This window comes from Microchirus variegatus (genome assembly GCF_963457635.1).
Source record: "Microchirus variegatus genome assembly, chromosome: 22".
In the NCBI taxonomy this organism is placed as follows: Eukaryota; Metazoa; Chordata; class Actinopteri; order Pleuronectiformes; family Soleidae; genus Microchirus; species Microchirus variegatus.
The window spans coordinates 11,691,274-11,704,260 of record NC_139823.1 but is presented as its reverse complement, the minus strand read 5'-3'; the positions used below and the strand labels follow the sequence as shown (position 1 = coordinate 11,704,260).

Here is a 12,987-nt window from a genome sequence, read left to right as displayed (position 1 = left end):
TCACAGCGTTTTCAACCCTCATGTGGAGTTTAGAAGATGGATGGCTGTGCATTAAACAAAATGTGCCAGAATCTATTTAATTTATCATCATAGCAGCTGTCCATCCTCTGGCCTGAATGTCGTATGCAATTAAACCAAGGCTGAATCCAGATGCCCATCCTTCATATATATGTTCACAAACATCACATTAAGTCTGCGAGGCTACAGGACAAGGAAGGGGGAAAACGAGATGAGATGGGACTTCCCTTTTCATTGAATGTGTTTCCATGGTGATGCAGTGTAAATCCTGACCCTATATAGGATTCAATAAGCAGGTCTGCTCCATTATAAGCCATAAAACAGGCGGGTCACATATGGTAAGAATTCGAGCAATTCATCTGAATTTTATCGCAATATGGCCTACTGCAACTTTCAAATCGCAGAAGAAAACATCTTTGTTTCTCACAGATCTACACAAATATTGTCATTCAAATGAGAATAATTAAGTAAAACTAACCATTCCCTCTGATATTGCATCGCAATCGCATTTCAGTCAGAAATAATCGCAATTAGATATTTATTCAAAATCGTTCAGCCATAGTGAGCATTGATTGCAGTGGGGTTGAGTAGTTTTCAGCAACACAGTGGAGGGATTGGGAGTGACGAAGGAATGAAAACCAATGCAATTAGTTAGCAAATCATTGTAAAAGGGTTGGATACATGATTTATTTGCAGTATTTGGATGTCAAACCAGATTATAATCCACACATGGTGGAAGAAACTGCTGAATAGTTGTACTGAACACTATTTCAAGAAATGGCTGCCAGTTTGCTTGCCTGACATAATATTTAACACCAGTCAGAAAATTTCACACAATAGTAATGTCAAAGATCATTTAGAATCGAAACCATTTTATACGGATGCGACCAAAACATTTTTTTATTTTTTACCACAGACATTTTGACAGCAGTTTGCCATTGATTTTTGTCACTGATGAAAAGGAAACCGTACCAAATTTAATAAAGATGAAATTCAATTTGCTTGCTCACTGACCCACAGTCACATCTTACTGCGACACAGCCATCATCTCAAGCACCGATTGCTCTTTGTCAAAACACCTGCTGTTTGAAAAGGACTGAGTCGTCCTATTGACTGCACAGCAACAGGTAAGGCCTGAACATGGTTAAACAGATGGTTTTGTGTTTTTTGAAGTGGGGTTGTATGAGGTACAATATGCAGAGCTCATGCTGTCAGGCAGCCTTTTGAAAGTAAAACCCAAACTGCTGATCTGTCTATCCTGACTCTGCTGCTGCTGTTGCACATATTGAATATGTGAAGAAAATATTGTGCCAAAGAAAGGTGATGTCTGACAGCATGGTCAAACTTCAAATATAGTTAAGAGCAAAATGAGTATTGATTTTTTTCAGTTTGGCCCTCGGCAATGTATTTTTCTAATGTCCCTGTTTCACTTCTCCCATTTCCCTCTCCAAACAACATGCATTTTTAACACTCTTCTGAAAGTTAGGGCGTTATTTAACTATACATATTAAATAATGGTTATAATAATCCCGATACAACATATTGTAATATGAACCAAGGCAATATATTGCAATTTCTTTCCCCACAAAATTGTCTTTTTTTAAGAAAAACTATCATAGAAATACTAATAATAATATTGTATATATATAAATATAGTGTTCTCTGTATAGTGAGAGTGAAAAGAGAGGGGTGAAAGCATGCTGCTTACTCATGGTAAAAGGGCTGAAATATGACACAAAACCACAGTCAAGAATATTTACATATCAATAACACAACACTCCGAAGAATCAATACAGTATCGGGCTAATATTTTGATATAATCTTCCACCAATATTTTTCGTACAACAAAAATTAAATATCCCTTTTAGTAGTAGCAGGCATAGCTTTTCAAACAAGAAAGTAAAGTAAGTAAAGTCATTTGTTTTGTTTGTTTGTTTGTTTTTGAATGATGACAGCTAAAAACGATGTATATTTTGTACTTTTATCGATATTGAATTGCGAATGGTCACTCACTAACCTTGACGTATCTTCACAGAACTCCTCCTGTCAGGCTGCGGCCCAAAGTTAGCTTAGCTGTATGCTAACTTTGCTAGCATTTGTGTGTGGCGAGGGAAAAAACTATTACTAACTTGGAGTTTTATTTTCTCTCAATCCGAACGGAGACGTTAGCAAGTGAACACTTGCGTGTACATCATTGTTATCTCACTGAGCAGCTGTTGCGACGAGTATGACGCGGTTACAGACCACAGTTGTTCGAGAGAGCTCTGACTATTTGCGTACGAAATACTGCAGCTAGGTGCAATTGGGTCGAGAGGCACGTGACAGTTCACGCGCGAGGGTCGATTGCGGGTGCGCGTGCATCGGGCTAAACCAACCAATACAGGTAGACAGGAGACACTAACGTTTATATTTAACAGGTTATGACGAATCATTTATATTAAATTGTGTATGTGAATTGTTCATTTTTAAGTACTAATAATGTCTGCAAATCAAAATAGTAAGACACATGCCACTTTTGTACAAGGGTAGTACCAACACTTATAGGATTGCATGTGGGCCACGTGTGATTTTTTTTAGGGGGGGAAACTAAATGAATAAAAAGACAGATTTGAATCTCAGAATTCTGACTTAAATCTCAGAAATGAGGATGTTTTCCCATTTATGTTTACATTTGGCCCTAATCCTCTTCTGTCGCGGTCTCACCTGATCTTAAAAGTGTATTTATTAAAAAAGATCTACAAAGAAAAGCTTCTCAACAACCATATTCTTTTAATCTAGATTATTGACATTTAAAAAAATATATAATAAATAATAATTAGCAATAATTTAGCTCAAAATTAGGCATGTGTCTGAAAATAAGATCCTGGATTAATCCAAACCATGTCTGTACCCAACATTTAAAATTTAAATGGGAGTGTTTCAGTGTTGCCATGACAACGCTAAGGGCAATTTAACCCTGAATTGTACAAACCTATGCTGGCTGAAGGACTGTCAGTGAGGGCAGAAGAAGTGACTCCAATTTGCCTGCACAATGTTGGAGTATAAATATGAGAGATAGTATGTGTGTTTACACTGTGTATAGATATGCAAAGTGTTGTCTATAAATGCATGCAGTTTGTCCTTGTATGCGCTACATGTTGTGGGTATGAACTCTACCTCTGCATCACCCAGGTGTTTCAGCACCTGCTCCCTAAGGCTAAATGTCAGGATGAGAGACAGTAGTGCAGAGATAAGCAGAGCATTGCTGTCACTTTCATCCATTCCAGTTTAATTTAAAGGCAAACATCACCGAGGACAAACAATGCACGTGGCTTACCCGAACAGGATTTGGAGGGAGATATTTTGAGACTGCTCTAAAATTCCTTTGATCTAGTCAGTGCAGCTGAACGGTAGAAGAAGCCATTAACGGAGATAAGATCAGGGGTTTCTGAATGTGTGAAACAAGTTGGAAACATTGCACACAGTCTTATTCATCTCTCATCTGACATTCTCTGAACCTTACTTTACAAAAAGTTTATTCTTTACTGTTTAGATGCCCATTATGGTGCAAGTTGTGGTTGTTTGTATCACAGGCAACTATAGGTCATAGGCAGTCTTATACATTTAGATTTCCTCTATTTCAGCACACTGAAGTAATCAGAGGCGCAGCTTGTGAACAGGCAAGGCAGGCAACTGCTTGGGGCCCCCGAGCTGATAAGGGGGCCCCCCCGACACTCGGAGCTTGAGGGCTGTTTTTACTGAAATGTGCAGTGACCAGCCTCCTCCCCGTCCCCCTTAAACAACAATGGGCGATTTGCAATGACATCTCAGTAGGAAACCTCCCTAAAGGGGCCCTACCTCACTTTAACCTGTATGAAGTTATGGTTTTTAGGACAAGGATTATTTACAGTGTAATGCATATCCTTTTTTACTCAGTTTATACATGTTTTTTCAGTTATTTACAGTATTTTATTGTTCTATATGTTTTATAATGTGGGTTCTTTACAGTGTAATGTATTTTTTTTACGAAGTTTATAGTTTTTAAAAAGCTATTTACAGTATTTTATTGTTCTTTACATTTATATTTTCACATACTTTTTAATTACAAGGTTTTACCATGTTTTTTCATTGGTGTCAAATTATTTGTAACATAATGGTGATGAACACTGGTTGGAAGGGCCCTCTGGGAATTTTTGCTTTGGGCCCCTACAGACTCAAGAATCGCCTCTGGAATTGATATTATAAAAAGTGACTACAACTTCACCCAAAGTCATTTTCTGGTAACATACTTGTACTTGTACAACTCCAGTGTCCCCTTTAGGTACTTCATACAAGACTGATTACAGCTGGAAACATGCAGCTAAACAGGACAAGACAAAATGGATAAAGGCAACACTCTTCACTTTGTTTTCCATCGAGCAGCTTTCACAAGGCCACATTCTAACAGATAGGGACGGTGTTGTGCAGGCAGGTTTTTGCTCAGGCAGCTATTTTCGTGCATTTGACACAAGGGAAGAACTATTCCGAAGAGAGGCAGTTCGAGTCATCATGTAGAGCTTACGATGTGTGGGCCAAAAAGGGCATTAACCAGACACATAATAGTGTCATTCAAGGAGAATTCAAAGGGCAAAGGCAGCACAAGGGTCAACAAGTTTCCACATCACATGCAATTTATGAGATTTAAAGTATTATGTTCTAATGTTTACCTTCCAAAAAACACCCCAGTCAAAATCAAACTGCAGATAAAGGAAAGATCCTATGCCTCCCTTGTCTGCTGTAAACGTGAAACGTTATAAATAGTATGAATGGATGATTCATCGTACCACAAGGTATCGCTGGCTTTTAAAGCCTACACGTGATTGTTAAGTGGAAGAAGAGGGAGGCGAGTGGAGAGAGAGAGAGAGAAAAACAGCGTCGGGCATCTCGAAATGTCCCAAAAATAACAGATTGATTACGTAATAAAGAACTTGTGCCACTTGCTAAATGCAGCATATTACGGCGTGATTCACAAAGGTGTCGGACCTAAAAGAAGGAAGTTGAAATTGTAATAAAAAAAAAAAAATTGCACAGTCTGAGTCAGGAGCACACTATTGCAGAAGGTGCAAATGAACAGGAGCCAAATTCATGACAAATGCAGAATGCGCCTTAGTAAAAACATCACATGACAATGATCGGCTTTTGATTGAAAAAAACTATCCTCAGTGTTTCTGTTCGGAGGATATAAAGTGTTTCAACAATTCTGTGAGTGATTGTTTTCCCTGCTGAAAGCCAAGGGACGGTGATTAATCACTGAGACTTGGGCTGATCTAATAAGCACTCTTTGGCTTGCTGCATGGCACATGAATGCACACATACACACACACACACACAGAACAGGGAGGAGAAGACGTTATGAGAGCTTGGAAGTATGAAAATGAATGAATGAACGAATGAATGAACGAGGCTGGATAAGCTTCGCCTCCTGCTGACGATAGTGGGGTGGGTTAGTGTGAGAGCAGACGACACACAGTGTGTGGCCACAGTGAGGGAGAGACGCTGTGTCTGTGTGCATTTCCATGCATTTGTATCACATCCTTAGACTTGGCTGCACAACACCAACAGGAAAATACTGTACAGTTGTTGTTGTTGTACTGACTCAAGCATCACAAGGAACAAATTGAACAGACAGGTGTTTCTAGGCCCATGCAGTTTGTTTTGCAGACAAACAATGCAGCCGCTCTACTGATACTGATATTCAGTCAGCTATAGCAGGTAACTCTTGTAGGCAGATAGCGGCAACAGAGACTTTCGTAGACACACACAAGAATTAAAACTCTCCAGAGTCATGATTTGGGCAATGCCATGTTTTTGCAAATGGAGATTCACATGCAACCAGGCTATGGAATTAGATTTCTGTCAATATTTTCAACACTTTTCACAAAGCAAGCAACACTTTATGAATTCAGCAAACAATCAATCATTACTTTAGGTATTTTTACTTTATATTTTTACTGGATGATTGGAATTTTGATTGCTCCGACTCTTTAGCATTCGTTACCGCCTAAGGGAAGGCCTTAGGAAGCTGCCTGCTGATTGGCTACTGTGTTTTGGAGCGACAGCTCAATGGACCGGACATAGTCGCGCCAGCTTGGAGTCGCTGTCCATCTAGAAACTCGTTTCCCAAAGTTTTCCCCGTTGACTTCAATGATAAACAATATATCAAGTAAGAAGTAAGCCCCAGTGGCCAATCGATATTTTTTACTTCCTCATTGGCTTCCACATGTCCACTTTTTATGTATACGTCCTACGAGTTTCAGCTGTAATAAGTAGAGTAAGCTTTCAATTACACCATTTAAAAATCTAACTGGAATAAATAATGTAGAAAAAAAAAAAAAATACAGTCCCTTTTTCCAATGATTTTAAGAAAATAGCTGTATTCTGACAACTATGGAAACAACTGTAATTGAAAATATGGTTACGTCTATTTTGTATTCTATATACATAACACTTATGTAAGCTGTAACTCCCAGCACAGCGAGTGTGGGCTCACACACTGAGACGTGCAGGGATACAGTGAGGCAGTGAGATGAGGTAGAGGAGGTGGAGGAAGACGTATCTCCTGTTGCTGTAGCAGACCAGTAGTTTTACTTGTACTTTAAGTAAAATCTGATCAAAATAGTGGTATACTTTTACTTAAGTAGAATCTCTCAGTCGTCTGCCCACCTCTGTGTATAAGCGGTTAAAGTTTTTAACTGTGAGTAAGTGATGGCAAAAGCATCATATCAGTGTAACTAAATGCTCCCTTGTGATGGATGAGAAAAAACACACATTGTTTTAGTTTTTCAAAGTAAGTAAGTTTTGATAAAAAACCTGGCTGGATGAATAATGTGACAGCAAATCTGAAACTGATGTCATCAATAGTTTCTGCATTGCAAGCTGATGTGGTTAGCGTTTGTGATGAGCCCACACAATGTTGTGGCGCCGTGAATCGGATACTAAACCTTCAACTACCCTTAAGATAATAAAAAATTAAGTTCTAAAGAAATTCTTTAAAAAGGATGATAAATCAAGATTTTAGTGAAATGTTCACTCATATTGCACAGGGCTGACTCTAATTTAATAAAAAAAAAGGTGTACATAAGTATTGCTGAAGCACACTAAATCAAGTCCCTCTCGAGTTCAGGGTTTCTCTAATTGAATAAACTGCTTTGAAAAGAGAAAAAATAATCATAGCCGAGCCTTGAATCCGATAACAATATATGCTTTTGTGTTAAACCTCTAAATGCACCCTCCAAATACTTTGCAAGTGTCAGGAAGCAGAAAAAAGTTTTCAAGGTGCTTGAGAGGGGCTCTTTAAGAGCAGATGGAGCCGATAACTATGGTTTAAAACGTTATTTTTCGTGAAATTTGTGCTTGTATTTTCCTCCCACAGCAGACGCATAAACATTTCTAAAGCCACATGATAGTGAAAGAAAGGGTAAAGGCTCGATGGCGAGAAACAGTTTGCAGTATACGTCTCAGTCAAATATTTATTTTCTTCCAGGAAAACAAAATTGATCTTGTGTCAACAGGGAATTTAAGATGATTGCCTTCTCCTCTCTCCCCAAACTTAAACGTCAACGTAGCCATGGAAACATATAAGCCGAGAAACTGCAAACAAACAACACAAAATCGTGTTGATAGGATCTGCGCGGAAAAGCTCGCCTATCACCGTTTTTGCCTTCATGCATTAAAAACACAAGTTACAACTCCAATGATGTGAAGTGTTTTGAGATGAAATCCTCAAAAAGGATTTATCATTATAGTGGTTGATTAAATACTGCAAAAATAAAAGTGAAAAGTGAAGGAAAAGTGAGTGTATATTTGCACAAAATGAGAAGAGACAGACTGTCTGAATCCTCTGTCCTCTAGTCCAGATGGACAAAGCTTAACGAAGGCTGCCACAAAATCAAACCAAGGCTATTTCTTGTGGCTCAAACACAGCCAAAGACATAGAGAGACATATGGAAATGTGAGTAATCATATATTTTGCATATTAAGAATGGATATTCCAAAATGAAGAGGCAGTATACACTTTACAGAAGGAGAGGATCCTTCGCCTTTTCCCCCCCTGCGACATCAACTCCTCCTTAATTGATCCCACACTGTTGCTTCTGACAGGCAGCCGACACATGGTAATGCGAGACTCGGTGGAAGTCAACGCACTGAGTCATCACACCCATGTAGAGCTCATGGATTCGCTGCGGAAAAGAGTGAGGTGATGTCATCTTTGCCAGCCCACGTATCACGATGTCAGAGGAAAGGGAGCAGAGGGAGCAGAGGGAGAGAGGGAGAGAGGGAGGACCAAAAGGCCTGACCTCTGAACCGAGTCTCTCAGTATTAGAAAAAGTTGTTTGGAGCAAAATATTTGTTCCTCGCCTTTAAAAATCATCACCTTGAAACTCTCATTTCTCTCTACACTCTTAGAAATAAAAGTGCTAGGTAGAGCCATATAAGGTTCTTCGGCTTGTCCTCATAGGAGAATTCTTTTAGAACCTTTTTATAAAGGTTCCACCTGGAACCCTTTTGGAGGGTTCCACCTAGAACTTTTAAAACCATTTATTCAGGGGTTTTAAAGGGTTCTCTGGATCAAAATGGTTCTTACTACAAACATTATAGTTGCCAAGAACCCTTGAAAACCCCTTTCTTCAGGAAAGGGTTTTTCAGAAGCAAATGGTTCCAGGTAGAACGTCAGCCCTTGTAGAAGGACCCCTTTGGAACCCTTATTTCTAAGGGTGTATTTCTTCAGCTAAAACTGCAAATTATATTGGCATCATAAATTGACGGAATCTGAAGAGTTAATCGAGGAATCAAACTGGCATGTAAATGGTTGAAATGAAAATTAAGTTGTTTTTGTTTTTGTTAGAGATTTATGCAGAAAAAAGCAGAAGAAAATATTAATCTGTAATGTTTTTGTCACAGTTTTTGGAAGTGGACATTTTTGTCCTCTAATGACTTAAGAGTATGTAAAAAAAATCTCTTTTGATCTATAAGAAAAACAAGAGATACTTTCTAACAAAAACACAGCCAAATGATAATGATCAGACAAAGAGGGAAAATCGTGTATATGTAATGTATATAATGAAGCCTGAGGGTTAAACTAACAACTGAATTACACAAACTGATCATTTGAATGAGGAATAGTATACGTTTGATTCAAACTTATAGTATAAAATACATTCAAGGCTATGCTCATCTGCAGGATTATATCCAATACAGTTCATCTGTGACTCGTCGTGAAAACGTCTTCACAGCGTTCACATGGAAACCATCACTTTTTGATTGATTGATTATCATTCTGCACTAGGGAGAGAGGTTGGTGATGGGAACTTTGGACTTCGCCGAACACAAATTACAGTCATTATGACACAGCCACTGGTCATGATTAACATTAAACATGTAGCCATGTAAAAAACTGTCTGGATACACCAGTCAACATAATATAATAGTCCTGCTACTTCTGTGAAGCGGATCATTTGGTATTTCTAATGACCCTAAGAAAACACAAGTCAACAGTTGCCAGGGCATATAAAAAAACAGGAAATTACAATAAATAGCCACTAGGGGGCAACTCTGCTAGTTGCAAAAAAAACTAAGTTTGAATGAAAGTCTATACAACATTTTCCTTAGTTTCAGGTCTTCAGTGTATCAGTTTTGTAAGGAAAATAACAGACAAACATGGCACATATTAGTGGACACCAGTGTGATTGACAGCTGCTATCGTCCAATGGAAGCCTGGTTGCAGGCGTCGCACTCTGCACTTTGGCCAAATTTCAATTCTTCGGGACTTTCGGGTTTCTTATAGGTGACATCATGATAGCAACATGAGCTTGAGTCATGTTAAATGATGCCTTAAATGCTTCATATAAACGCTGGGGTCTGTTTACTTTGCTCGCTGTGTGAGAAAGTTGAGAAATGCTCAACTTTCCAAGCTGCAGTGGTCAATCATATCACATCATATCACCATCACTGTGGCAATACTGGCGTCTCTCGCTATGTAGTCAATCATGACAGTCGCTGCTCTGCTGGACTCCGATACTCGTCTACGGAGCTGGTTTCAGCCGTAAATTCTTTGTCCTTGTTTGCCAGTATAGTTGCTACATTTTGGTCTCTATATCCACTTACAGTTGTACGATGAGTTAGCTATGAATCATAAAGTGCAGGCTGACAAACAAATCAAAGCAAAGAGAGTGGAAAAATGCTAAAACTTTCATAAAGGCTAAGAGAAACTGCAGAGGCGAGTCCAAAGAGGGTAAAAAATAAGCTGGGGCAATGACTGGATAAAAATTGTGTTTTGTCTTTGCTATGATGAACCTACACACACATACACACCCTGCACTAATCATAAACAACAACAAAACAGAGGCATAATCTGTGAATATGTGAAAACTATTGGATTTGGTGTATTTAGGAGCAGTTTCCTGCATGGGACCAGACTGTTCATGCTGTTCTTTTCCAGTACTTTCTCCTCCCTGTCTGCTATAACAGAGCTCTGCAGCATCTTTTCTCAGCTTGTGAATCAACCCTCCTTCCCCACTCTCTCTCTGTACATACATGCCCCCCCCCCCCCCCCCACCACCACATACACACATTCTACCAATCTGTCCAATAATAACATAGCTCCAAAAAAAAACAACAACAACCCAGTTTCTCTCGAGTTCGCCATAAATAATTCACGGCCGTAGCCAGAAATGTAGCCAGTTTCTTTAAGGACGAGGAATAATCGCTGCAGTCAGCTCCAAAAAAAAAAAATGCATCCAGCAAAAGGGCTGCAATGGACGGCAGAGACTGCTATAAATACTCCCACTACCCACCACCTCCCACCCCCACCCGTCCACATCCATCCCTCAGTAGTCTCTCCCTTCTTCCCAGTGAACAAGCACAGTGGACAGTACTGCAGGGTCCCTCTACTGGTTTGCTGTGCACTTTTCTTTTTTATTCCAATTCAAGGGAGGGACACCAGTTATGTCATCGCTCCTAAACCATTTATGTCCATTCGCTGATGGAACAAGGAAGCTGCTGTTCATTGACTTCCTTTGGAGTGTTTGTATCACTAACACTGTGTGTGTGAGGCTAGCATATACAGCATGCTGAGATGACGGGGCACATATACACATGCTGTAGCTGTGCTGCACACGCTGGTGGAGGCTGGAGTGTAAAAACTGTGCACACACACACAGGTTTGTGCAGCTATTTGTCTGAGGACACTGCATTGACTTCCATTAAATTGGACAGCCTAAACAAAGCATCATGCCTCATCTTAATGTTTAACCCTCGGTACACTTCTAATCTTGGCCATAAAACTAATCAAGACCAGGTTTTTGGTCTCCATGAGGACTACATGGTCCAGTGTTTATGCCAGAAAAGGTCCTGAAGAGGTGACGGATTCAAGTACACACAGACACAAACACACGCATGCCAGCTTCACCAGCTGTGCACACATATCCTCAGGGGTAAAGCTTTATGTAGATAAACAATGGGTGACTAATAGAATAACCACAGTTGTTTACCAATAAGGCTCTAAAAACAAAACAAAACAAATTGGGGTTGGGTATGTTTGTATTTTTGGGGAAAACGGCTTTAATTTTGATAGAGTTTGGAGGCGGGGAGCTGTCCACGGTGCTGAACTTTCAACACAAACAACAGCAGGCTTGCAAATCTAGCGCAGCAGCAGCTGGACTCACTCCACCATTAAACTTTTACCACCTCCCTCCTTCCTTATTTGTGTGTATATACGAACATGCATCACTTTGTTTACACATAAATACAGATATTTACACCATGGTGGTACACGCTGTTCCTGACTGTGGACCTCTAAACCTCTCCTTTGTCAGATTCTGTGGGACTAAAACTGGATACAGCCCTTTATATGTATATTTCTTTCATTCATTTATTATTTCAAAACAACCCACCTTGCACAGCTGAAAGTTTTCCGCCACTAGCGTCTCCTGGATGTCGATTTCTTTGGGAGTTGGCGCCGAGGTAGGAGTCCCCGCCGCGCTGCCGCACGATGGGGATCCGATAGTACCTCCGGGAGAGGAGGTGGTCAAGCCGTCCAACACCTTCCGAAACTTCTTCATTTTCTACCGCGCCTTTTATAGATGATTTACGTTCGGGGGGTGGAGAGGAACGAAGACCACTCTGCTTTCTTTGTTTTCCCAGAGTTGTCGGTCTCCTCTCAGATGCAGGAACCCAACTCGGTGTGGCAGCTAGAAAGAAAGAAAGAAAGAAAGCGTCGCTTCCTACAGAGGTAGCAGGCAAAAAAGGGACCCTCAGTCTCTTTCTGTCTCTCTTAGGTGCAATTTAAAAAGTCACAAATGCACCTCATCCTGCACTATGGTGTGGTCGTCCACAAAAACGAATGCGTCTTCTCCACTCTGATCGCAGGATTATAGCCAATGTTGCGGATGCAGGTCGCCTATCTCATCTCTGAGCATGTACCGAAACCATTCAACTTCATCTTCCTTCTGCATCCCGAATAAGCCTCACATCCACACCTGTGCTTTGAGAAAAAACCCACACCTCAACAACATCATCACCATCATCGGCATCAGCATGAAGCGACCAAATCAGCGGCGTCTCAGACTGAAAATATTAAAAAGAAAGAAAGAAAAACTTCCCTCCTACAAAAAAAGTACTTTCACTGCACCGTTGTTACCACTAACAGGAAGAGCAGGAGATGGTGTGGGGGGGGGACAGGCTGAAGACGCATTGGCAATGCAGTCCACACTGAGGCCGAAGCAACACGGAGACAGAGCAGGAGAAACGGAGAAGGAACAAGAGGCGGAGCGCTGCGGTGTGAAAGTGGGGTTAATGCGTGGATCGATGCGAGTCGGCTGTTTTAAAAGTGTCCAGATGTGTCGCCTCCTCGCAGCCCAGAGACAGGAGACGGGAGCTGTCCGCGGTGCTGAAAAACCATAATCAACCAGCCCCGCCCCCCACCATCCCACCACCTCTCTCTCTCTCTTTCGC

General features: G+C 40.5%; 1 protein-coding gene across 1 annotated transcript in view; it reads right to left on the bottom strand.

Moving 5' to 3' along the window:
* stxbp5l (syntaxin binding protein 5L) overlaps positions 1-12,095 on the bottom strand; it is a gene marked incomplete at both ends in the record, with an annotated part of 105,765 nt that extends 93,670 nt beyond the window's left edge. Inside the window, one exon of the mRNA XM_083908921.1 lies at positions 11,928-12,095. Within this exon, the coding sequence (XP_083765047.1) occupies positions 11,928-12,095 (168 nt within the window). The remainder of the gene's footprint in view (positions 1-11,927) is intronic.
* Between the last annotated feature and the right edge of the window lie 892 nt (positions 12,096-12,987).